Below are 27,589 nucleotides of genomic sequence, written 5' to 3' on the forward strand. Positions count from 1 at the left end.
TTAAAATTCTAGATCAAACAGTAAACTTACTATTCATTTTATAATTTAAGGTTTTAAAACATAAGTCAAAACTTTTATCTGTCTACTTCAGCCAATACATTTCTTATACATCTATTTTTGTAATATCTTTTTTTTTTCAGTTATATTGTTTTGTGATTAGAATGGCAGTCAGTCCTTCCAGTGATCAAGGATTTTGTGAAGTGACTCATGCTGACACTATTTTGCAGCAATCAAAGCCAAGACTTTGAGTGACACTCAAAACCAACTAATAGAGATACACAGAATTTTATGTTGCACCCTATCTGGTGCACGCAGTACTGGGCATGGTCCTGGGGTCAAATACTGCTTAGAAAGCATCCTTAGAGAATTTTCAGGGGATGCCACAGTGCATTTAGGACCAATGCTACAAAGAAGCTGCAAGAACTCTCCATTTAATCCTGATGTTTTCTTCTTCATGGTCCAGCAGGAGAGGAAGGAGTGGGTCTCCTGATCTCCAATTTGCAGATGTTGACTGCTGAGACTGGGCAACCCGCAAACAGTGCCAGCAGAGCACAGAGGAGGAACTGAAATTCAGGACCAAGAACTCATAGCCCTGGGCTTCCACTCAGTCATATCCTTCTATCAAAGTCTCTCCTGTTATTCCAGGAAATAAAAGTAACCTACTGAGTGAACAGAACATTTTTCTGTTGATCTTGAAATTTTTGATGAAAAGGGGTTCGGAACTATCCCTTGGAAAACACATTCTGCCTTTCAAATTCACTAGAAGTAAATTATTTAAAAACTCTTTTGCATTTCCCTCAAGATCTCTAAAACAGCTTCTGAAAACTTCTTCTGCTTCCTTCAAGTTACCTGAAAATTAAATGGACTCAAAGTATGATCATTTGAGTGAGTAGGTATGTGCAAGCTACACTTCTTATAAAAGCAGAGTAGAAATTTTTACCAGATTTAGTAATGCAAGTGTATATTCATGTGTCTACTTCAATGTAGTGAAAGCCACAAATAATTATTACATTATTACCTAATGATGCAGTTGAAAGAGTAGTTTTCTGTAAGTAATGCTGTAGCAGAATTTCAATGCAATTTGTCATACTTTCTTATTGAGTTTTTGGTTTTTTTTTTCCTGCCACATTACCTGTTTGTCATTCCAAACAAGCTGTCAGGTCCAAAAAAAAAAAAAAAAATCACTGTCTTCTTTAGGGAAGTACTCTGTGGCTATTCTGCTGGAATAAAGCCTTAATACAGAAGTGACCTGTAGGTATATACAGATGACACCAGCATCCTGCCTATATTTACACAGGACCCCATGCTTTGCGTATCTAAGTATTAGTAGTTCCCCAGCTTTATCGAATTGTTCTTGCATTATTTTTCCTGTACCTTGATATGTTTGCCTGGTTGTTAACTTTCCAATTCTACTACACATTTATATAAATTATAGCAAAATTTCTTTTGAAATGGAAAAGGTAATAAGTAAAGAAGTACAGTATGCAGTCCTGTTGTCAGGTCAAATGTCACAGCTGTTGTTCTTGGATTATGGTCCTTGTGGACCAAAGAACACAATCATCAAGACAGGAATCTAGTTCACTGGCATCATGCTGGAGTAGTCTCAAAAATTATTCCCCACAGCATAGAAAACAAACTGTGGTTATCAGAGGGGAAAGAGTGCAAGAGAAAGAGATTAGGAGTTTGGGATTAATAAATATATATTACTACATATAAAATAGATTAAAAACGAGGACCTACTGTGTAGCACAGGGAACTATATTCAGTTTCTTGTAATGAGCTGTAATGGAAGATAATCTGAAAAAAAATGCTTATATTTGTATGTATATGTATAACTGAATTGCTTTGCTGTACACCTGAAACTAACACTGTAAATCAACTCTACTTCAATAAAAAATAACTATAAAAAAATTTAAATGCATACAAATACTATAAAAAGACAGAAACTATCAAAAATAATCAATAAGAATTCAGTACATTGAAAAAAAATTATTCCTCCAATATGCTCTCTTGGTTGGTAGAACACACTAAAAATGGCAAGCCACTGACCTAAATCAGTTGTTTTTAACTGCTTTTCCTCCAAAGTTCATAGATATGTAATTCCCACATTTATATATATAGTCATACAGACACAAGAAGAAAGATGCGATAAACCCAGATTTTGAAAGTCACTCGCGAAGGCTATGGGACAGACAGCAGGTTATGACATTTCCAGACACGTAACTGCAACTCCATACCTTCAATTGATTACAACATAACAGTGAGTCCTAAGTCACCAATTTGTATCCACATCTTAGGTGAAAACTGCTAGTTCTACAAGAAGTTGTTTTACAACGAAATTGAACACAGAGTCTCAAAACATAAAAGAAATAAAAGCATTATGTAGCTATAATAATTTTATAAATGGAAATTCTTAATTATTATGACATGAATATGAAAGGAATAATAATGTATTTTGATAAGTACTAAAATATGAGGGTTTTTCTAAGACCAAAGGTAGCATCCAAATTATCTTGTATTTTGTTTCAATTAGGGAGTGTAACAGACTCTGGAACCAGTGAAATTAATAGTTAAAAATGGTCACACTGTTTAACAGGCCATTTTGCCATCTCAGAATCCTTGTATTAGAGTAATTTAGACTTTCACTGGGTGGAGAAGGACTCAAATAATTTAAATCATTATTGATAGAAGGATGTAAGAAACCTATTCTATATTTTGATCTACATGGAGGTCACACCAGTGTGTTCATCACTGGGCTGTACACTTAAGATCCATATAATTAACAAGGTACATGTCATCTTAAGAATTAAACAATGACCCTGAAGCCTGAAAAACAGTCATGGAAATTTTTGTTTCAAAGTTAATAAAAATGTCTCAAGAACGTGTATATTGTTTATCATTATTATTAGAGTTAGAAAATAAGAATCAAAATTTCTAATATATTTCTAATAAACTTCTAGTATAGTTCTAATATATTTCTAATAAATTTCTGGTATATTTCTAATATGTTTCTAATAAATTTCTAATCTATGACCTCGGCCACACATGCTATAATGATTCACTTGATACATGTGACCACTAGGCCACGGTGAGGGCACGTGTTGAACACATGTGCCTGACTCTGTCTGATGTTTAACTGAGTCTGGCACATGTGTGCTTTAGTAATGTACTCAGCTGTGCAATTTTATGTGAGTGGACATCTGTAGACATGAATTTGAAAAGAATTTGTGCAAAGTGACAACCTTTATAACCAGCGGTATGTAATAAAAAGTCCTAACAGGAAGCAGCAGCAACTAATATTTATTGAGGTTTTACTGCATTACAAGCACTGGGCCAAGTTCTTGCATGCACCACCTCAAGAAATGCATTTGCAGGATTTTTAAACAAAAAAATAGAGTTGGCAGGAGATCTGTGTTGTAATCTGCCCCTAAAATAAGATAATATGGTAGTACAAATTAATGCAATTATAGACTCCAAGTTTGTAAAATGTTGATAGGCAACTCTCCTATGCGTGATTGTGTTATAATCACAATTTTAAAAATCATTGAAATTCATTAAATTAAACTTTAACCATTTAAAATCGAGGATTCTATAGGTACCATCTTGAAAAACATTATCAAAGGAACTTTTTTGACACTAGCCACTTATCTTCTCATTCTAAGAGTTATGTAGGCCTTCTGTGAACCCACAATAGCAGTGAATAAGCTTGGAGACATGATCAGAATACATTTCCTGGATTAGGACTCCTTTCCTAAACAACTGTTGTCTTCAGGATTAATATTTTTCATATGTAAAATGAGTTCTTGATATTTTTTATTGTATCTCTTATAAATCACCTATTATCAGTAAACTAAATCTTAAGTTTTATTTCTAAAATTCTAAATTCCAAACTCTGACTTAATTAAATTCAAGTAATTGATTATTAAAGAACAAATATATAAATGTGAATCAAATTGTGCTCAACCACGTGCTCTTCGACTTAAGGTGAAGCTCTTATTCCAGACATAGTCATCATGCATAATAACCGTAGAGCAGAAACATAAACTTGGAACCACATGATTAAATGGCAGAAGATCCTGGATGGTTACAGAGGTTCTATTTACCCAGGAGGGCTCAGGTCTTTCAAGTACGTTAATAAATCACTGACTCAGTACATAGGAGACCTGAACAGGACTTGACAGATAATTTAGTCCAAACCCTTTGTTTTCTGGTTAGAAAAAAAGAAAGGTCCACAGAGGTTAGGTGACATATTCTAAATTGACTGCTTGACGGTGGAGCTAAACCAGCTTCTCCAGTCACCTTTAAAAATGAGATTCTTTGCAACATATTGGAATAGCCTTCTAAAAAGTTGCAGGTACATAGTTATACACATCTATGAATATATTTCGGTAAAGAAAACATATGCATCTATGTGAAGTCCTTATTCTATATATATCGCAATTCAAACACAGTTCAAGCCTGCTTGCTTTCTGATAATGTTCAATTTATTTAAACCTAACTTTGAAAACATCCTCAAGTTCCCCTTTTTCTGATGAAACAATTTCAAAAACTTTAACTCTTCCAACTTGTCAGTGTTATCATTCTGACCTTTGCACCATCATCAATTCCCCATACTTTTCTTTAAATGATGTGAGTAGAGTGCAAGGATCCTGACGGAATCCTTAGATTAACCTGTCCTATACAGGGTTTATCTTTTTAATTAGCTCACAAAATTAAAAAACTATGAGATTAGCAAATTTTTTCGATTGCTTACAACCCTGTGCTCTGCACTGCCTACCATGCACCTTTGGCCTTTCTGCCTTCCACCGAGAGCCAAGTTAGTACTGCCCTGATCTGTTTCTCTTAACTGGTTTCATAATCAACAAAGAATGGGCTTTACAAACACTGGACTTGCTATAAAGGGGATATGGATGCTTTTTTCTCTCTGAATTTGGGAAGGCATTTGAAACAACCTTGAATCCTTTTTTTCCCCTGTGATAAAGATGGGTTTGCCTGACCCATGCAGACCTTCCACAATGACTAGTGATTTCCTAGCAAGTACAGTCAATGCTTAAGAAACGCGAGCTTCCATGAAAGATAACAAAGTATTGCAATGTGCGAAAAACTTAAGCTCACCGGAAATTTTCTCTGAGTACAAATATCCTAGATAACATAGTGGACAGAAAATGAAGTTGCTCTTGGCACATTAGAGAGGACATTCTCTACTGGTCTCCTCCACACAGCCGAGCATAGTGTCTTACACGCAGCAGATGTTTGGTGAGCGCCGAATGAGTGAAGTGTAAGAATGAAGTATTTCCTTCTGATGTCTGTCGTGTCATTATGTGGAACAATGCAGTCACTCAAATGATCTGGCAAGAGTATCTGGATGAATCAGTAATGCTGGTTTGCAATTCTGACTTTATAATTTTAGTTACACAATCTGAAGAGGCAACCACAGTTCCTGAGCATGTTACAAGCACAGAAATCTAGAGAGTACTTAAGAGACTCTATCTCTAAACAGTAAGAAATGAGGAGGTTAGAGAGTTATAAAATATTAGGGAGCCAGCAAATGGAGGAGCTAATACTAAAGAAAAGCTTCTTATTTTCTCATCGGAATGAACCCAGACCCAACCTACATTTTGGGTTTAAAGTTTACAAATACTTATTCCTGTTTGAAGCTGAGAGAGCAAAGGAAGGAGAATTTCTAAGTTCAAGTGGATGAGAAGACAAAGATGAACCTAGAATGAAAATGCGGAGGAGGAGACACAAATAGCTCTGCACATATTGGGCCTTTAATCAGTGTATTTGGAATAGCTAAAAATTCACAATTGCTACCTATGTTGATTTATCCAGATAATTATCAGATAATTAAGTTTATTTTATATAGTCAGAAAAGAAACATGTTGTAATTAAAGGTTTTTTTTCCCCCAAACACAATTATTTGAATAACAGTCCCAAGCTTTCTTTTCACTCTGGGTCACTCTTTAGTCTATACAAATGAACATCCCTTTTCTGGCTATCAGCTGATTTTTCTCATATTCCTCTCAATCACGTGTCTACATTTGCTTCTTCAAATCTTAGGTTCCTACCCCTTCAGCACTCATGATTCCTTCCTATTAACCCGCTGCACCCAGGCTTATATGGCCTTTTCACAACTCAACTAGTTCTGTACTGTCTCAAGTCCATTTTGTGCTAAATTGATCAGACTTCTCATTTTTCACTCTCCTGAAACCTCAGAGGGACAGGACCTGGTTGCAAATCACTCTTCCCTATTTTCTTGATGCTTCTCTTAGCCCCTCTGAGCTTTTGATTAACTTTCCCTCCTTCTTCTGTATCCTCACTGTGGGTCTTCCTCTAAAACTGGATCCTTGACATCCTGTTCCTTACATGGAAGAATTGAGTAGATCTTATTTTAAAGATTAAGCAATCAGTAGAATGCCTTGAAAAAAAGATTATGAATACCAAAGGTAGATGGGGATGTGGAGACACTGGAACCCTTGGATGCTGGTGAGAATGTAAAAGGATACAAACACTTTGGAAAACTGTTAAGTAGTTTCTCATAAAGATAGACATACATCTTCCCTTGATCCAGCAATTCCCCACCTAGGTAGATACCCAAGAGACATGAAAACATATGTCCACAGAAGAGGTGCACAGAATGTTCATACAGCCTTCATATAACAGCCCCCAACTGGAAACAACCCAAATGTTCATCAATGAGTGAAACAATAAAGTATATTACATCCACATAATGGAATACTATTTCACAATGTAACAACATGCAAGAATCTAAAAGCATCATGTTGAGTGAAAGGAGACTGAAACAAAAGAGTATGTAGTATATGATTTCATAAATGATGGTCTAGAACTAATCCACGGTGACAGCAGGAAGTAGCTGGTTAGGGGTTAGGAAGTGACTTACGGGGGTGGTGGTGCAGCGGTTGAAGGCAACTTACTTTTTGGGTGATGGAAAGGTTCTATATCTTGATTTGGGTTACAGGTGTACAAGTACAGTCGCCCCTCCCGCCCATCCGTGGGTTCCATATCTGTGGACTCATCAACCCAACTGTGGATTCCAAATACTCAAAATAAAATTCCAGTAAGTTCCAAAAAGCAAAATTTAAGTCTGCCTGGAGTTGGTAACTATTTATATAATATTTACACTGTATTTACAGCTATTTGCATAATATTTACACTGTATTTACAGCTATTTGCATAATATTTACATAGCATTTAGTATTATAAGTAACCCAGAGATTTAAAGTAAGCATATGGGAGGATGCTATATAGCTTATATGCAAATACTAAGCCATTTTATATAAGGGACTTGAGTATTCTGGATTTTGGTATCCTTGGGAGTCATGGAAACAATCCCCATGGATACCAACGAATGACTGTATATACAATTGTTAAAAACCCTTTGAACTGTATTCTTAAAATAAGGATGTTTTATTGTATGTAAATAGCTCATATAAGTCTCAATAATCTTTCTTACGCCAATGACTTCCTTTCTGTGCTTCCAGTCTTCTCTAATCAGCTCCAGTGCCAGATCCAATGCTGAAGGAAGGCTCCATTTTTAAGTTCACCATTATATCAAACACCTCCACCCACTCCTCTCAATTACATTCCTCAGTTCAAAGGCATGGCCATTCCTTCTGCCTTTATCTTATCCTTTAGAGTATAGTTATCACCAAAAGTATCAATTACTCCTTTTAAAGATAAATCGTCCTAAGTCCTTTCCCTTCAAGGCAGAATGTGGGAAAGAGCACTTCTAACATGTAGAGGAAAATTATGTCTGATTGCGTGTCGTGAGTATCACTCCTCATCAGTTCTGTGATGCCTCTGAAATCCCTTAACTGAGTCTTACTGTCCTCATGTGTAAAATGAGATAATTCACTCACTGTTATATTAAGGAACACTGTGAGATACGTCATAAAAATAATCTGATACTTAAAAGCGCTACATTTTTAATACTACACTTAGGGTTACTGTTACTCAAAAGACAACACCGGAGCCCTGGCCCAGGCCCAGAGGTGCTCGTGTCCGAAGTGCTTCAGTAACTTACGAAATATTCTTCCTGATTTTTTTGGGCATGTGACCAATTTGTTACTCATTTTCATGACTAATAATTTATCATGCAATCCCTTTTAAAATATTAGGGTGATCTTGATCTATTAAAGATATACTATGGCAAGATTTATGAAACTTCATAATTGTTTTCAAAGTAGCTGTCAATCTGGAAGCTTGGGTAAAAATGTAGGAGTAAAAAGCCAATTATATTTAAAAATATATATATATTTAAACAAACAGGTTGATTTCAGTATGTAAAGAGATCACATGCTTTTAATTCAACAACTCTTTTTTTGTTTGTTTTCTTGACAATTTCTAATTTTGCTGGATATTCTCACATTCTAAAACCTTTACTGGTCTGCTGACTTTACTTGAATAATAAGCCACATAAAAAAACTGTAGTGAAAAGTTAGTATTTTAACCCCACAGTGTAACCTACCCAATACAAGTTAACAAGGTATTTTAATCTACTGATTTTAAGACAGTCATTTATATTTTTTTTCCTGATCGATTTCCTTGTTTGCATTTTACTATCATATAACAGGAAAACTTTCTCTAAATGTGCAGTTTAAGATGAGTTCTATATTTGCATTAGAAAACGGAAACCACAAGAATCAATTCCATATTTTCTCTGACTTGTAATAGTGATTAGACACACAGAACAAATTGGACGATGGATGTAGAAATGAAGACCAAAACACTTTTTGCTGAAAGGTCATGAAATTTTAGCTCAAGGATTTTATTTTCAATTATCTGTATAGTAGCTTCAATTTTATGTTTTATGTTTTGTCACTATCATATCCCATAGCTATCTCCTTCCAGAAATTACGGGAAAAGGCACAATGGCTGATGTTATCTTTTTGTCATTTTGTGTAACATAAGAGGTTAATCCATGTTAATTTGAGTTAGAGATAGAACATAACTACATTTCACAGATTCTGCTTATCCAGCTAGAATCAGCCTCTCGCGAAGCGCTACATTTTACTAACAACACTATTATACCTAGCAAAATAAAACATTTCTGAGACTATAAACCTTGGAGGTAAGAGTTTACACTACAAAATCCAGATATCAAGACTCAATAAATGTACTTGTTATTCTTGATTTAAAAAAATACATCACTAAGTAGATACAGAAAAAAGAATTTGTGAGATCTATCAGAGCCATCCTGAAATTTCATGAGAACAGGACAAAAATTGACTAAAACTTAGAAAATGAGATTTCAAAAATAGGTAAATTAATTTCAATTGCTTATATAAACAACAGTAGTTCTTTCTGAAAATACTAGTACATGAGTCAACCCTCTCCTCAAGCTTCCCATCTCCATGGGAGGAATAGATTTCCCCATCCCATGGATGCTGGGCATGGTCATGTGACTTGATGTTGGCAGATGAGTGGATGTGAGCAAAGCCTTAAAATCTGTTTGTACACTAGGGCTTGCCCTCTTTGCTCTAACCACTGCTGTGAGATATGCATGCCATGGATTGTCCCGTGGATAAAATGAGTGAACACAGCTACTCTAATAACCTAGAGACCTGTTCCAAATGACCAGCTGATGCACAGAAAAGAAGCAAATGTTGTATGGTGGTGTGCCACGGAGGTTCCAAGTGACTGGCTACACCACTTTCTAATGGTAATACAAGACTAATTTTTTTTAAAAAATGCCTTGATATTGAATTTGGGGAGGTGACACATTTTTCTTAAGTAATAAATTAAACTTTAAGTTTGGTGGCAGACATTGTTAGTTAACTGAATCAGTCCTGTCCATTTTTTTCTTTTTCTTAGCCATGTTCCAATAACTGGGAACATATAAACCAGTTTTGGGCAGTGAGATGTAAGCAGAAGTCACATGGTGGGTTTCCTGGGAAAGCTTTTTACAAGTGACACAGCTGGCTGGCATGTTCTGCTGGTGTGTTTGGTTTGTACTCCTTCCTTTCTGACTATTATAAGGACAGGATAGCGGGAGATGCGTCACACTTCATATAACCTGAGGACAAACCTTAGGACACTCCATCAATCTGTCCTGGACTTCTTATTATATTAGAAAAGTAATTCCACGTTTAAGCTCTCTAATAAGATTTATTGTTATTTGCAACCAAAAGTAACATTAACCAATATTTGAAAGGATATGTACATAGGCAGGTAAATAGAAAGAATTTTCCTCAAATTATCAAAAAAGATACAAAGTTGTACCTAGAAACGTTATTCGACTCAGTCTAATATTAAAAATTAAGTTGATAAAATGATCATTTTAGCTAAGAATATATAATTACTTTAAAATTAAGTCAAAGCTTCAGTTTTCATATATTAGATTTGCTTCCCCATAATTAGAGGTGAAATAATACTAATGATATATCAGATAATTCTGAAACTACACTTTGATAGAATTAATTTTATTTTATAGTTTAAAGTTTAGAATCCTTTCCCCCCCCGTGACTTTTTCAGAGAATTAATCAGAAATAAGTTTAGAAATTTGCTGGCATTTTTACTACACAAACTGCACACAGTTTGGGATTTAATTTTTAGGATAAGCCGTGATGCCTGATGTACTAGATTTCAACTGGGTGGCGACTCTCAACTTTGGAATTATGGAAACAGGTGGCACAGTTATCATGGGAAAATGTCAACCTGGTAAGATTCACTCCGATCAAAGGCATCTTTTTCTACACAGCAGCAGGTTCTCCATGAAAACGTATCCTTCAATTTTTGACGTTCATGTGATGCATGTAAGTAATTGTATTCAATGAGACTCAAGTATGGACGAGTGCCATAAAGTGAAGGAAAATTATGGTATAATGGCTATAACTCATGAAGAGTAATAAGAAGAGAGAGTGTCTAGAGCATTTGACTGAAAATAGAAGAGATTATATCCTGGTGAATTGAGTTAATTTCAAATATATTACAGGATGGTTTTCTATCATGCGTACTCTCTCTGACTATATTAATAAATGAAAGAGTGATGAATAGTTCTGGGAACTCGTAGCCAAACATTAATATTTCAACATTATCATCGAGTATCTATGTCAACACACATCAAAAATGCATGAGAAAGGACTACCTATACTCACTAGTTACACCCATTAAGAATAGATACATGACAAACATAAATGGTGTACACAAATAAAACATACAGCAAGAAAAGAGTTACACAAAGATCTCACATGAAGTACGTCAAACAACTGAAAGCAAGTTAACTCTAGCAGTCAGTCTGGAGTATATTGTATGACCACATGAAATACCACCATATTTTAAATTATGAGTCATCTTAGTAATTACTAGTACTGAAATTTTTGGTGGGGGGAGATAATTAGGTTTACTTATTTATTTATTCTTAGAAGAGGTACTGGGGATTGAACCCAGGACCTCGTGCATGCTAAGCATGTGTTCTACCGCTTGAGCTATACCCTCCCCACCTAAAACTTTTTAAAACATAAAAGTAGCAAAAATAAGCAGTCACTCTCAAATAAAAGTGGCTCATCCATTCTATCTGTAACTTCGGAATCCTCTACTTAATAAAATTAACAACACAAAGTTTGGCTTTAAAAAGTTTAGTATCTATTTTTAAATTGTCACTGAGAAGTAATAAATCATTATTAGAATGAGGAATGGCATTTTAAAAAAACAAATCAAGTTAACAATCATTTCCAAGTGGTTAGAAACAATAAAAAATTATGTTTACATCTGTAGTATATCAAAAGAAGATGTTCAGGTGGAGGCGGAGGTTAACAATGCAAACTCATTGGTTAGCATTATGCATAGTGTATAAAATGCCTACCATAGAGATGAGACATAAATAACTCTCAAAGCAGCTTTCATATATGGTGCCTTTCATTTTATTTTACCTCTTAATGATCATAAAGACACATGCATAAAAAATTCTGAGGACAAGCTCTCACTTGGAACTACAGTTGTATCATTTTTAGGGAAAAAGTACTAATGGAGCTTAGAAGATTCAGTAATAATATATTAAAAACTTTCTAGGATAATAGAAATCTTGACTCATCTGGGGATACAAAATTAGATTTCAAGAACCCAGGCCAAAAAGAAGTAAGTACAAAGTAACTAAATGTTTTGAAATAAAAAAACCCTCTTTTGCCTTTATTTTTTGTCTTCTGAATTTTGTTTTGGTTAAATAATTGCAGATTCCCTTAGGAAAAAAAGGCTTTTATCACAGCATAGAGGAAGAAGTATGAGAGTGGATAAAGAGACTCAGTCCTGGCTCCTATTTCCCAGGGAGGTGACACTAGAATGATGAGCTGGCATCCACGGAGCTCAGTTTCTTCTATAAAATTAAGGAATTCTAGTTAATGTTCTCTAGTTGGTTAGAGAGTTTATTTATTCATTCCAGAATATTCCCACCTGAGAATCTCTGCACTTGCTATTCCCTCTGCCTGGAGTGCTGTTCCTTTAGATACCCTTCTGACTTGACCTCATATTTCTTTAGGTCTCTCCAAACATATAATCTGATCAGAGAGTTCTTGAAATGCCTTTTATGAAACAGTAAACACTGTCTACACCATCTCCACCCCGCCCAGCACCCATATCCCGGCTTCCCTTACCTCCATGGCACTTACCTTCTTCAGAGGTATTATGTGTTTACTGTCTGTCTCCTCCCACCCGCTCCACTAGAATATAAGCACCATGAAATTGGTGATTTTGTCTTCACCAGTGCTGTTCTAGTGTTTAAAAAGTACCTGGCCAGGGACTCTGCTGGCAGCCTGGGAGATACATAGAGGACTCAGACATCTTAACTGCCCTCTGAGCAGCTCGACATATTGGAGAGTCTCATATGTACAGGCAGGGAAGTGTCTATACATTTACACATATATGTGCATGCACATATGCACATATATAAAGATCTTTATATGTATCTTTATACTACAAGCTCCGATATCTAACCATGGAAGTTATGAACATCTAGGCAGCACTGTTCATATCCACATTGCTGTCAGTGGCACACTTTGGGACATACAGTGTTCAACCCACACAACCATACCCAGCTTCCTTGAGACTGCTGTCTGTAAAACACAAAGTTGATGATGCCATTCCCATTTAAAACCTACTGATGTTTCCCACTGTCTACAGAATAAATTCATTCTTCTTAATCAGGTCCCTACCCACCTCTCCAAGGAGCTTCCTCTCCCAGGTCTCCGCCACACTCACTTCCACACCCGACACTAGGAACTTACACACCGCTACCACATGTCAACACTCTCCCCTATTCCCGACTGTGCTACGTGTCCCCACCCCCATCACTGCAGCCCTTCACGCTTTTATCCCATTGTGCTTTAATTCGCCTCATATATTTTGAATCCATGCTCCTTGTGGTCAGGTACCATGAATCATTCAACCTGTATCCCCAGCATGTAAGACAGGGTTGAATAAACGAATTAATTATTCACCGAATGACTACATGACTTAATTTTCTAATTCACAAAACAGTTCAAATATCAAATGAGTCTCAAAAACTCATCACACTTTTCTTAATTTTAAGAGGGACAAACACTGTCCTATCAAAGCAGATAAAAGTGACTGTATATGGGTATACAGTCTTCATCTTGCTATTTAATACCCAGGGACTGAGTTATTCAGTGATCATTACTTTTTATTTTTATTTATTTATTTATTTTTAATCTTGCAAGAATGTTGGGCTGATGAAGGCTAAGTACACACTTTAGGTTTTATCTATGTTAATTCCTAGAAAATCAGTAGCTTTTCTGACCTTCTTTAGGAGAAGAGCAATGTAAAAGTGTTTATCTCTCTAGCCAGAGAGCAAACGTCTCTCAGATTTACCCATCAGCAGTAGCCAGCATCAGCCATGGTGTCTATTATTAGTCTATTAGAGAGCTAGACTTCCAACCACAGGTCTGAATGAAAGCTATTTCTTTGGTAACACATGAAGTAGGAATGCGAAGGCATTCCAAACACATTAGGCTTATAAAATGAAAAAAAAACCAAAACCCAAAAAACCCAGCCTCTTTTAATGAAGCAAGAATCTGGGAAAAGATTTCAGAAGAAAAACTGAAATTATAGGACATTCTGAGCTCTCTGGCTTCTTCTCTGGGCACAGTCAGGTGGGTTTCATTTTAATTGGCAGTCAAGGGAAGAGGCATGTGTGTTGATCTAAATACTCTCAAGTCTTCCAGGCAAGGGGTGCAAAAGAAGATGACACAGTGCCATGTCAACCCCTGGACAAACTCTGCCTTTTATAGATTAACAGAAAGCAATTCTAAAAAGGATGTTTATTTTGTGGGTTTGGCAAGGTTAGTGCCTATGTTATTACTAAAACACTTTCTTAAAATAATAGCAACAGTGAAGTTTATATAAAGAACACTCTAAGATATTTATATATTTTTTGCATATCAATATAATGTTGTATGTGATCTAAAGAAGCAGAATACTTTTTTGGGGGGGAGGTAATTAGGATTATTTATTTATTTCTTAGTGGAGGTACTGGGGACTGAATCCAGGACCTCTTGCATGCTAGACATGCACTCTACCACTGAGCTGTACTTTTCTCCTCGGAATAACTTTTAAAAAAAAATTTCTGAGATGGTATTTGGTAGAATTATTTCCCCCTAAATCAGATTATATTTAAAGTAACAATGAGTAGTAAAGAGGAGGAAAATCTGATATTATTTCATAAAAGTTATATCCTTATTGAGATTCAAGGCTCAAAAAACTTTGCTAATTTTAGATAGTTATGGTTTAGAGATTTTAAAGCCACAATATAAAAACAGAAGCTGCCTTCATAAAGGAATATGCGTTTAGAGTCAGACAAACTTTGATTTCAATATAAGCCTTGAAAATTACCAGCTGGAGGACCTCTGGGGATAGAGTAAACATATCTGGGCTTCTGTTCCTTTATCTGTGCATAAAAATGGGAAAATAGGGCAAATTAAATGAAAACTACATGAGTTTTCAAAGAATCTGCCAAAAAGTAGGCAGTTACAATTCTTTTGTGTTCTCTTTCTTCCGTATCTTCTCTACTGTAATTTAAAAGACATTAACATGGTCATACACACGGAGAGTCGGAAACAAGGATTGAGAATCTTTAAATAAGGAAAAATTTTAAAAAATCCCCCAAACCCCAAATCCTCCAAGATTTCTCACCCTTCTTTGATCATTACATGCAGTTTTCTAAAATAAGAATCATGGTGTCTGAAGCAGCAAGAGAATCTGAAGGAAGCAACTGAATACCCAACTTGCTACCGTATCTGTTCCTTCAAAGAGCATCTAAGTGAAAACCTAATAAAGATATAACTCTTCATTTCCAGAATTTACAAACTGTTTTCCTTTAAGAAGAAGGGCACTTCACATGAGGAATATAATAAAAACAGGAGGAGGAAAGCGGTGTTTTAATTAACTTAAATGTAACTGACAAGGAACAATTTAAAAAGCACATCCTTTTAACAGGTGCAAATATCAGGGATGCTGGTCAAAGCAAGAAGTTACTAATGCTACTAATTTAGTTGATTTTTCTTTCCCTCTGAGAGTTATAATCAAGATCAGAGAGGGCAGAGTACTCAGATACGGTGTAAGTTAAACAAGCACTTGCATTCACCAATTCTGCAAGAACTGAACACTGAGAAAAACAGGTCCAACTCCTTCACATCATCATTTGCTTTCCCCACCTCGTACTCTACTCTTCCATGCTTCACTCTTACCCAAAGTATCATAGCTCATACATATCTAGAGATCTGTATTCTTTCAGTTTAAGGCTTGTTCCTGGTTGAACAGACATCCCTCTAAGCAGAGCCCTCTTTCAGATATTCTTATTCATTTACACTTTAGTTTGAAGGAAGTTGATTATTCTGCTTGCATCAACAAATGAGGAGGATGAATGCTTGGAATTAGAGGAAAAGAAGAAAAAGGGGTACAGAAATTAGAGGCTCTGGGTAAGAGAGCCAAATTTTACCTATTGAAAAAATATCATTGTTTTGCCTACGGTTAGAGTTAATTACAATAATCTGCTCTAATCATGCGCCTGTACCTCTCTTTTTCCAAACACTTATTTCATAATTATGTTTGTCAAGTAGTTAAGGGTAATGACCCTATTTTAGCGTCAGAGGGGAGGAAAAAAAAACCCAGACCAAAGCAAAACAGATGTTCTATGAATTGCTGGAAGTCGGCTTTGTCAGAATTACTGAATACATGGTTTCTGACTCGGACAGTATCTCTACAATTGAAATACAAAAAGGGTAGAGCTTGTCTGTGGGCCTCTCTGTGGCCAATTCTTCCCATTTATCTGAATTCACTGATGCTGAGCTGATAAATAGGAAGCAAGTGAATCAATGACAATGGCTGAAATGATGGGTTCACGCATAGTTCAGGAGCCTCACTACAAAAATCTATTCAGATCGAGGTGAACTCCAGTTGCTGCTCTTTTCAAAGAGCATCTAAGTGAAAATGTAATAAAGATATGACTCTTCATTTCCAGAATTCACAATTGTTTTGTGAAGCAGTGTTCTTTTTTTAAAGACAGGGATAGCTGAATATATTTGGGGGGGTTACAATTTTGGCTAACAACTTCTGCATTTCAAATCAAAGGGAAATTTCTTGAACCAAAGATTTAGTAAAAGTGTACTTTAAAAATTGGTAAAATGCATAATACCAAACATTTAGAAAAAACACTTACTAGCATATTAAGGTTTATGCTACATAAATATACTAAAGATGTCAATAAGGTAAGCCACCTAATTAAAAACTCAAACTACGATGATGATTGCATGAGCCTAAATGGGAAAGGAGACAAAGAAGAGATTCGGGTTGGAGATATTTACCTTGTGGGTTAGCATCTTGTTCTAAGGGCTGGCCTAGGACCAGGCAGTTTCATCCCTTGGTTTCCCCTGCTTTCCCCTTGTCTCATCTTTCCCTTTCTCTTCCTTGATACTGCACTGGTGGCCAGTGGGGTAAGACGCACACCTATGAATCCTTCTTAAACCATGGCTTTAATTGGAGAGACACATGTGTATTGCTTGCCCAGAGCTTTTAAAATGTGCTACCTCTTTTGTACATACATATAAGCTCTTGATTCCATCACCTCTCTACCTGGAGACATCCTTCTCACTCTCACTCTTAGCAAAGTTCTGCAATGCCAGAAATAGACCCACAGACGTCTTTTGAAATTCTCTCATCTTGCCTGTGCCAAGATGTTGTTCTATCCTTTTATTATTTAATGCATTGTTTTATTGAACACGGCATACTGGTATTTTTGTTTGTTTGACAGCTTTGGAGTTCACAGAAGGCATCATGATCCAAAGTCAAAAAGAGAAAGAGGAAAGAAAAATTAATAGTGAAACAGAGACATGCATTAAAAAATCAAAGAGAAGTGAACAGGAGAGCAGAAAGACATGTTCACTGAGAGTTAATTTGGGGTAAATCTAAGCACAGATTTTCTTTTTTTAAATTCTTTAACATGGATTATATATTTATTTGTCCCAGAATAAAATTTTCCTCAATAGTTTGTAAGTTTTGAAATAGACCTGTATTTCAGAGGTCTCTGCAGAACACTCTGTTCGCTTCATCTAACAGCATCTTAGCACTTCTCAGTGTTTACACACACAAACTCCATCCTGAGTGATGGTTAATTAACTATTGATGGGTCCTGGCATACTAGGGCTTCCCAAGTGACAGCTCAGTATTCTTTACTAATCGTTTAATGAAAACACTCACATGAATAATGAATCTGGCATTTCCCTAGATACACACGCAACTTTTGTAACAGTCATAAAGGCAGGAATACGCATGGTTAGAACAAAACATCGTGGTTTGCAAATGTTTTCACAATGCCAACCGGAGAGCTTATGTTGAAAATAAAGCTCCGGTCTTGAGGTTGCTATTAAGTTTCACATTAAAATATAATATGATATTATCAGCATGTAATATTAAAAGCACAAAAATGGTTATATTTAAGAAGTTAAGACCATTATTTGCTATAGAAACTCGAAATGGAATAAGCATAATTTAGATGTTAGTCATCACAGTGCCAAACTTTAAAGTTTGAATTAAAAGAAGCACATATCTATAACACATGCACCCATGAATTATATATGTATTATAATGATGCAGGAAAACAATGTGATTAGAATGTCTACGAAACTTATGATTTACCTCAGAATCAAACCTTGTCATCATTTAGCCTCATTTTACAGGTAAGAACATGGAATCTTTGATCTTAAGATTCAGCTCTCACGAAACCACAAGGGCTAGGCTGACCACTGGACCGGCGATGTGGCACGCCTGCCCTTAAACAGGGTTTCAGCCAACCCTCTGACTCAGAGCCAAGCCTGCCGTGGGTTAATGTTGGCCTTGGAGAATCTAAGTTACTACAACCAGTTATTTGAACAAATGGGAGAGAAAAGTGTTTTTAGAAATGTTCCAGTGGAAGAAAATGATTGGTAACAGACATTACAGGCACTCTTAGAAAAAGATATGTTTCAAGAGCTAGAAGTCCTAACCTTTGTCTTGTTGCCACTTATTATTATGACTTTGGACAAGTCACTGGACTTCTCTGACCCTCGGTGTCTTCATTTGTAAACTCAGCATAATGACACTTGCAATACTTGTATTTTCTGGTTGTCATGGACTTATCCTCCACACTTACTATTACTGTTACTACAATCACTAATAATAATACTAATTTCACCATTTCTTGAGCTTTCCATGTGTCAAAACTTTGCAATTCACTTTTTATGCTTTGTAACTTCATCACGCTCTCATAATGGTCCTGTAAGGTAAGTATTCTTTCTTACTACAAATGAAGAAACATCTCAGAGTGGTTATTTAACTTGCCAGAAGTCACACAGCTATTAAGAGCTTGAATGTGAATTTAAATCCAAATCTTTGATTGCAAATTTCAGTAGATTCACTATACCCTATTTCCTCTATTATATCACATATATTTGTGTATATACACACACATATGTAATGTAAATATATTATACATATTACCTACATAACATAGATATATTATTCATTTTACAAACACACACACACACACGCATTAAATTCTAAAATGCCCTAGTTATTTTTTTAAATTTCAAGACGAAATGCATGAAACAGAGTAGACATTTAGTCAATATTTGGGAAAAAATAATTAATATATGGGAGGTAACTAAGATCATTTAAATGTTAATTAACTTGTGTGTCGGCAGTAACTGTGGCTTAATTTAAATCCTCCTCTTCTTTAAGATTATATTATTAAAAATTATGCTAGAGAAAAAATATACATGGACTAGTCATAAGTTCAATTCTAGACACAAAACTGACAATGATGAAAAAGCTGCTCTTTTCAATAAACAAGGGCTAAAATCTAACCCTGAGTCACAGTTAAAGGAGAGGAAAAGATCCCTTTAAAAATTACATATGATTTGAATTTTTCAAAGGGGTAACATATTATCTTCCAAATTTAAAATTTCAAAAAAAGCTACTCTGTACTCTCCTATCAACACAAGACAATAATGCTTGTCACACTTTATTTCTCTTGACTGTTCTATATGATTAATGATAATGATGATAATTGGATAGTGACATTTAAAAAAGAACAATTTTTTTTTCAGAGTAAAGGAGAAGAGGCGGGAAGTATTAACAAAGAAATCTCATTTCTGTTCAAAACACAAATTTTCAATGATGCAAAAACACTCCACGTTTCCCCTAATCTCCTCCCAAAGAACACAAGGCCGACCTGGAAGATGCTGACACGTGCGCCCGACCAGAGCTAGAATGACATGTCTGGGGAACAGGAGATGCTACTGTTTCCATCATCCATTGAACACCTTGGCAATTCTTATTTCATCCTGAGAATGTGATACTTACTCTTGTACTGCTCTGGCTATGGAAAGGGCCGTAGATCCAGTTTCATTAACGCTATCTAAGGTCACATTTGGCAGGTCATCATCATCACTGTCACTTTTACTCTGTCTGGGAGATAGGCCTCGGGGGTCCATTTGTGCTGGGGAAAAAAGGCATATATAATGAATTACAATTAGTGTGCAGAAAGTTAACCTTGTCCTGGACCAACATCAAGCATGGAATGTCTCTTCGGTGTATGTCACACACATGGAATTCTCCAGTGATCCCGAGAGTTAGTGAAAGCGATGGATTGTGTGTACTGAGCGCTCACTAGCTCTTTTCCCTCATCCGTCTGATTTACAAAACCTCTATCAGCTCTCAGTAGTTTCAGGGGATGATGACAGAACAGAACCTGTACAGCCCATAAATACTACTACCAACTTCTGAGGGGTCAGAAGCTGATTAGGTAGCTCGTGAGTTCCTGATCAACCCTCTGGCCTCTTCGCTTCTGCTTCTGCTGCCAGAGTTCTGGTCATTTTGCTGCACGTTAGCACTTTCCCCGGAAGGCGGAGCAGGAGGGAGAGACGGCTGTAGTTGCTTATAGCGCTCATCGTAAGCTGAAAGAAGAACAAGGTTTACAAGACTCACATAAATGTTTAGGTACTTTTCATACTTCGGTGAGTCCTGGTCTCCCATCCTCTGCTGCTCTAAGTGGATCTGAGTGCAGGAAAATGACAGAAGTAGCAGCATTCTAAATGTATTCTTAGGCACTGGAAAGCGCCCTTCGTCTCCATCCTGATCTCATTTTCCAAAAAGGCATCTCTAGAAAAGATTCTCCTCCCACTGCAAACTTGCCAAAGTGAAAAAAGCCCTATGTTCTGATCTCTGTTGATTGAGACCATCTGATTCTTTCAAATGAGAGAATTACCATCAACACTGAACATATTAATGCAAATTAAAAAAAATAGATTTCACTTCCACCTCATTCTTCTCAAGACCAGCTTTAGCATCCACTGCCTGGAATTTCCATCAGCCCTCACCTCAAGCACCAAATACGCATACCTTCTAAGTTAAATGTGCAGCACTAGCTACATAATTGCATTGTTAAAATTCACGACTTCAACCCTCGGCCAGCTCGAACCAGAGTCCTGCTCTTCAAACCTGTCCATGTTAAGATTTCTAAAACCACCACTAGTTGCAAAGAAAAGCAAAGTGCACTTAAAATCACGGTTACAGTGACATTTGGGTATATTTCCAATTTCATTTTTTTCCCTCAAATCTTTTTTTTTTTTTTTTGTTAGTGTTTATCATGTGTTTGGTTTATCATGTGTTAGATTTCCACAGGGAAATCGTGGTATTTTCCCATTGTTTTTACCCACAAAAGGCAATTTCTTATGATTCTACCTAATATTTATAACATGAGTAGAAAAACTATATACATAGAGAGTTTTGACATGCTTCTAACTTAACCTTGGCTAGGAAGGAACTTTTATGTGCTAGTGTACCTGACATACATCCTGCCTGTAAGTATAAACACACCAAAATGTACTCTGAATAAAGGAAGTGCTTGGTAAATGTTGCTTAAGTGAAAGAGAATATAATTTAAGTAATCTAAAGCAGTGGTCCTTTAGTGAGGGCAAATCTGACCCCCAAGAGACATCTGGCAATGTCTAGAGACAAACTAATTTGTCACAACTTGAGGGGAGGAAGATGCTTCTGCCAAGGATGCTGCTAGATATCCCACGATACACAGGACAGTCACTCCCCCATGGCAAAGAATTAACCAGTCTAAAATGTCCATAGCACCAGGTTGAGAAACTCTAATCTAGAGATTTATGAGTTTTAACACAAAGTTGTTATATCTGATGACTTCCAATTGCATGACTATGTTCTAGGTTCAAAGTTACTAGCAAAGAAATTAAATTACATGTTGGATTATCCATATTTGCTGGTTCTATCCTCAAATAAAACAACTCACTGTCACATGACTCAGCACTCACAACTTCCACAAATACAACACTTGCTTCCTCAAATGCCAGGAATTATGCTGTGACGCTCATTAAGAGTGCTTGGATGTTGTCTTTGTACCACATGGTAAGACTGTTTCTTTTCCATCTGATCTCCAGAGAAGATTCCCTAAGAGGTGGATGTTGGAGAAACTCTGTAAAGTAACCAGTTCTAGAACCATCCAATAACAAGAGAGCTACTTAAGCACTCTGTCATTCCAAAGGCACTGAAAAGCATCAGATCATTTAAAATTTATTTTGGCTGCAAGCAACAGAAACTGGCTCAGGCTAACTTATAGTAAATGAATGTACTGGAAAGATAATGAATAGCTCACAGAGTGGAAGGCAAAGATGGACAATCAGCACTCAAGTAACCCAGGACACAGGGATGATACAGGCATCTCACCCCAGAATTCACAGATAGTTTCCTTTAGGGCAATCCCATTACAGAATGATTCCTTTAAGAGTCGTTCATAACTACTCAAATTCAGCCAAGAAAATGACCTATCTAGGCTTCCAAATCACGTAGTGTGTGGTGTTACACCTGTAAACATCTACAATCTAACATATAAAGTTCTTAAAACATCACGCACTGAGACTCCTTTGCCAAGACACCAAATTAACAAACAGCCAAAGAAAAAAGAATGTTCTGGTGGTCCCATTTTAATCAAGACAACCACAGCGCTCATAGGTAAGTAACACAACTCAAGGAAGAGACAGGCAGTTAACCAATAAGCAATGTGGCTCTGAAAGATAAAGTCAGGCTGATGAAAGATGCCAGATAACTGGTGTGAGGGCTGATCATCCGAATTCTGTTATGTTTACATCTTAATGAAAGTTTAAAATATGTTAAATATGCCATCTTTTTTGATGTACTTTTCAGGAACATTATAATTGAGGATTTCTTTCCAATATTTTCAATAAATATTATGAAATACATCTGCTACCACCATGCTGGAAAACTCTTCTTACCCATACCTTCAGCCAAGTCGAGGAAGTAATTAGAAAAGCTTTTTAAAATTTGCATTGCTGATTAGGTCAGATGATTAGCTTATCTGCATACTTGCATAATTCCACTCTATTTTTATTAAATGTAGGGTAGGGACATCTACCCTAGTTAACCTCCGTCAGTCTTTCAGTTTCTTGGCTCCTTTAGGAAACTCCAATTCTTTGGGGTTCCCATTCGGAGAAAAAGGAGTTAAATGGGCACCAGAACCAAAAACATCCCTACTTCTCCAAGCAAGAGAGCAGGATATGATTTGTAAGCATCGAATAAGAATTTACATCTGAGAGTTTGTTCCTATTAAGTGAAAAAGGGATGACAGTTTTGGGTACTCCAATTCATTGCTGATGGAAGTGTCATTCTTGAGTTGAGGCACTTGGGGACACCATGTGAGCTTCACTCCATGTGAAAATCCTGGGAAGATTAAGGGCAGAAACCCCAAACCTGCGGTTGAACCTATTTATTCTGACTTTCAAACACCCGCCTATGGTCACCAGAAACTATAAAGGTCACCTCAAGGAGTTGTCTCCCTGTATTCATGCTCTTGTGTGGCTGCTTCCCACAGCGGCTCTGGACTTGGCTAGACGACTTGCTGTCATTTGTGGCGTACTGGACACATTCCAATCACCAGATGACCATGGTCATAGAAGTGACTAGCGTGAGAACTGCCCAGGTAAATCCATTACATATTTTTAAAACTTTTTTTTTCCTACTTTTTTTGGAGGGAGGAAGTAATTACATTTATTTTTTCATGGAGGTGCTGGGGATTGAACCCAGGACCTCGTGCATGCTAAGCACATCCTCTACCACTGAGTTATACCCTCCCCTCATTCTATATTTTTGACTCTCAGAACTAAGAGCAAATATAATAGTTGCTATTTCAATATACTAAATTTGGGGGTGTTTTGTTACAAAGCTATACGAAATCAATGTACCATGTTCCTCTCCCAGCTCCTTCCAGTGATTTCCTGGCAATGATGTGGACGAACTTCTGCTACAGTTACAGTCAGCCTATCACGTGCTCTCTTCTCCTCCCAAGAGGTAATTTGGCCTTAAATGACATAAATTTAAGTGGGCTCTTAATATAATACTGGAAGACAAATACCATACATTATTTTACATTATTCGCTTCCTTTTTTGTTGTTTTTTAATTGAGTGGGTTTACAATGTTGTGTTAATTTCTGGTGTACAGCAGAGTGATTCAGTTATATACATATATTTTTTTCATGTTCTTTTTCATTATAAGCTATTACAAGGTACTGAATATAGTTCCCTGTGCTATACAGTAGGACCTTGTTCATCTATTTTATATATAGTAGTTACATATGGTAGTATCTGCAAATCTCGAACTCCCAATTTATCTCTCCACCCTTCCCCTCCCCCTTGTAACCACAAGTTTGTTTTCTATGTCTGTGCGTCTGCTGTTTTGTAAATAAGTTCATTTTACTTCTTAATCCCAAATATGCAAAATGTATTTAGAGGTATTTTGTCTTTAGAAGCATTGTCTTTGATCCTCGGCCATGCTTCAGGCAAGCTTCTACAGGAAGGGGCCATCAGCTGGAATTACTGTTCCAGTGAACAAAGCTTTTCTCCCCAAGTTCACAGTTCACAGGAGGCTCTTATGCATAGACCTCCAGGTATGCAGTTACCCAAAACTGTGTTTCCTATGTCTGCCTCTTCAGAACTCAACTGAAGACAGTTCAACATTGCTCCTCCCCCTCCTCGCCTGCCCCCCGCCCCATACCAGTGGACTGACAGACAGAGCGGCATCAGTGCCCCTCACCTCAACTTGGGTGTTCTTCTAACTTCCTTAGAAATGAACTGGCCAGTTCAGCTACTCTTCAAGGAAAGGAAGTTTTCCCATAAGTCACCATATTTAATGTGTACAATACAGCCATCTTTGAACATACATGGAAACTTACAGGCTAACATTTCCTATTCAGAAGGAATGATTCTATCCCCTTGACCTCGGCCCATCAGGGCTGGAGGGGCAAAGGGTGTGCAGATGGAAGGGGTGTGAGGCAGCTGGGTGGGGGCGGGTGCCCTGCTATCAGCCTCCCTCTTCCTCTGTCGGTGGCTGACAGGCTGCCTGCCACCTGCAGGTGCCCTCATTGCCCGCTCTGCCAAGGCTGAATGGTGCCCCAGTTAGAGAAACCACGGTTTCCAGGAGGGCTGCTGCTTTCTACTAGAAATAAGGGCAGCTGAGGATCGGGGGGTGGGGATAGAAAGTGAAAGTGTGGGGGAAGAATTCCTAGCATCACAGAGTGGAAGTCCTCCTCCAGCACCTTCTGTGTAGGAACAGCTCCCAAAAGGACAGTCGCGGTGTTCCTTTAGAATAAAAACATGGCTCTGGCTTCACACAACATGGGTGTGACTTCTGGCCCTGCCACTTGTCACCTGCAGCCATCCAGTCTTGGGCAATTGACTTCCCACCACTAAATCCCAGTTTCTTCTCCTGCCATTGCCTCTGTGAGGAGTAAACGAGACAATATATGCAAAGCATTTAGGACCCCGTCTGGCACTTGGCAGTCAACCATCATTCTGTCTTACCCTGGCAGTAAGTTTAGTACCACTTCAACCGTCCCTTATATAATACTATTTGTAAATCCCTCATCTTCTCCCAGACTTATTCAAATTAGGCCGTTTTCTTTTTAATTGTTCCTAAACCGAAAATACTACCACAGAATATGTAGTATAATATATAAATCCTCTACTTCTCTAAATCCAAACAATCCCCGACTTACGAGTGTTTAACTTATGATTTTTCAACTTGACAATGGAGCAAAAGCGATACGCATTCATCAGAAACTATACTTCGGATTTTGAACTTTGATCTTTTCCCGGGCTAGCAATGTGCCCTAGCACACTCTTGTGGCGCCGTGCAGGGCAGCCAGCCCCCGGTCAGCCCCACGATCACGGCTGTGAACAACCCACACACTTAAAACCACTCTGGTTTTCACTTTCAGTACAGCATCCAATACATTACATGAGCTATTCAACGCTTTATTAGAAAGTTGGCTTTGTGTGCAATGATTCTGACCAAAAGCAGGGATGTAAATGCTCTGAGCACGTTTAAGATAGGCTAGGCGAAGCTATGATGTTCAGGAGGTAAGGTGTATTAAATGCATTTCTGACTTAAGGTCTCTTCAACTTACGGTGGGTTTTCTGGGATGTAGCCCCATCATATGTCAAGGAGGATCTGTATTCAGTCCACAGATATTCACTGGGCACCTATGAGGTACGAAGCACTCTTCTAGGTGCTGGGGAGGGAGTAGAGAATAAGGTACATAAAAAATCCTGCTTTCACACTGGGGGGAGACAGATAACAAAAAGAAAATAAATAAGAAAACCACATCCTCTGAATCTCTGTCAGATAAATAAAGCACAGAAGGGAAGGAGGGAGTTGCTGAAACGTAGGTAGACCATTTTAGAGAGGGTGGCCCGGAAGTCCTCATGGAAAGGATGACGTCTGAGTCAGGACCTGCAGGAGATGAGGGAGGCTTGCAGATGTGGCTTATTGTTTTGAGTGGGTGAAGGTGGGACATTCCAGGCAGAGTAAACAGTAGGTACAAAGGCTGTGAGGTGGGAGGTTTTACGTGTCTGAGCACCTGCAAGGAGACGACTGCTGAAGCTGAGCAAGGGAAAGCCCAGTGATTGAGGCCAGACAGATGAGGTGTGCAGGGAGGCCCTGACAGCCAATGTAAGGATTTTCAGTTTTGTTCTGGGTGGGAAAGGAAGCCACTAGACAGGATTAAGCAAAAGAATGGCATGATCCGAATTATGTCATTTGACAAGGATCACCCTGGCTATAAGAGCACAGGGGAAGATCTGGATGGAGATACATGCATGAGAATCGTCAGTGACATTAATATTAATATTCCCTAAAAACTGCATGAGCTTTCTTCTCTTTGGTCACCTCATGCGGGCTGCACATAGAGTGGCCAACTGAAACTCAGGACTTTATTATCTGAAGGGCAATAAAGCATGCTCTTCGTACTATATTTTGACCTCATTTGGTTTCAGAGTATTAGTTGCTCAAATATATATTTGATTCTTCTGGCATATCAAGATATGTGATGAGAGAAGAATTCATAATGAAGCCTGATTCAAAGGATGGTGGACTCCAAGATTAGAACCAGCTTCCACTATGCTCGATTTCTTACTTCCTTTACTTTGGTTACTGCCAATGAGACTGCCTCTACACGGTACCAATGGTGATTGTCTCTATAAACCCCAATGAAGATTTAAAAAATCCCATCAATTATGTAAATCTGGGGCATTGGTTCAGTGTAGATACAATATGCAATTAATTCATTTTTTCCCCCCAATTCCTATCTAAACACTTGACAGTGTAATGGCTTCTGCTCCCATTATATGAAGAAATAACCTCACATGTTCTTATAATCCCCTAGTGCAAGGTCCCCTTCTCAGTTACAATGCCACTGGACCTCTCAGCAGCTCTTAAGACTGTTGGTTTTCTCTCTTCATTGTCATTTCCGGCGTTTTCTTAAATCTCTCTCCTCCTTTGATTTCAGAGATGGGCACACTAAGGCTTGTAGGCCTAGTCACCTGCTTTTGTAAATTAAGTTTTATTCCACCATTCTCATTATTTTGTTTCTGGCTATTTTAGGGTTACAATGGCAGAGCCAAGTACTTGTCCCAGAAACCATATGGCTTGCCATAAAATACCATCTGGTCTTTTATTTATTTTTTTTTAATTAAAAAATTTTTTAATTGA

At 37.4% G+C, this 27,589-nt stretch overlaps 1 protein-coding gene across 14 annotated transcripts in view; it reads right to left on the reverse strand.

The window, feature by feature from the left end:
- Nucleotides 1–27,589, reverse strand: part of KLF12 (KLF transcription factor 12) — a 405,368-nt gene that overhangs the window by 87,961 nt on the left and 289,818 nt on the right. For all 14 annotated transcript variants that reach the window (XM_074378321.1, XM_074378322.1, XM_074378323.1 and 11 more), the window contains one exon: nt 19,867–20,002. In XM_074378321.1, the coding sequence (XP_074234422.1) occupies nt 19,867–20,002 (136 nt within the window). The remainder of the gene's footprint in view (nt 1–19,866; nt 20,003–27,589) is intronic.

The sequence above is a fragment of the Camelus bactrianus genome, chromosome 14 (assembly GCF_048773025.1).
Source record: "Camelus bactrianus isolate YW-2024 breed Bactrian camel chromosome 14, ASM4877302v1, whole genome shotgun sequence".
Lineage (NCBI taxonomy): Eukaryota > Metazoa > Chordata > Mammalia > Artiodactyla > Camelidae > Camelus > Camelus bactrianus.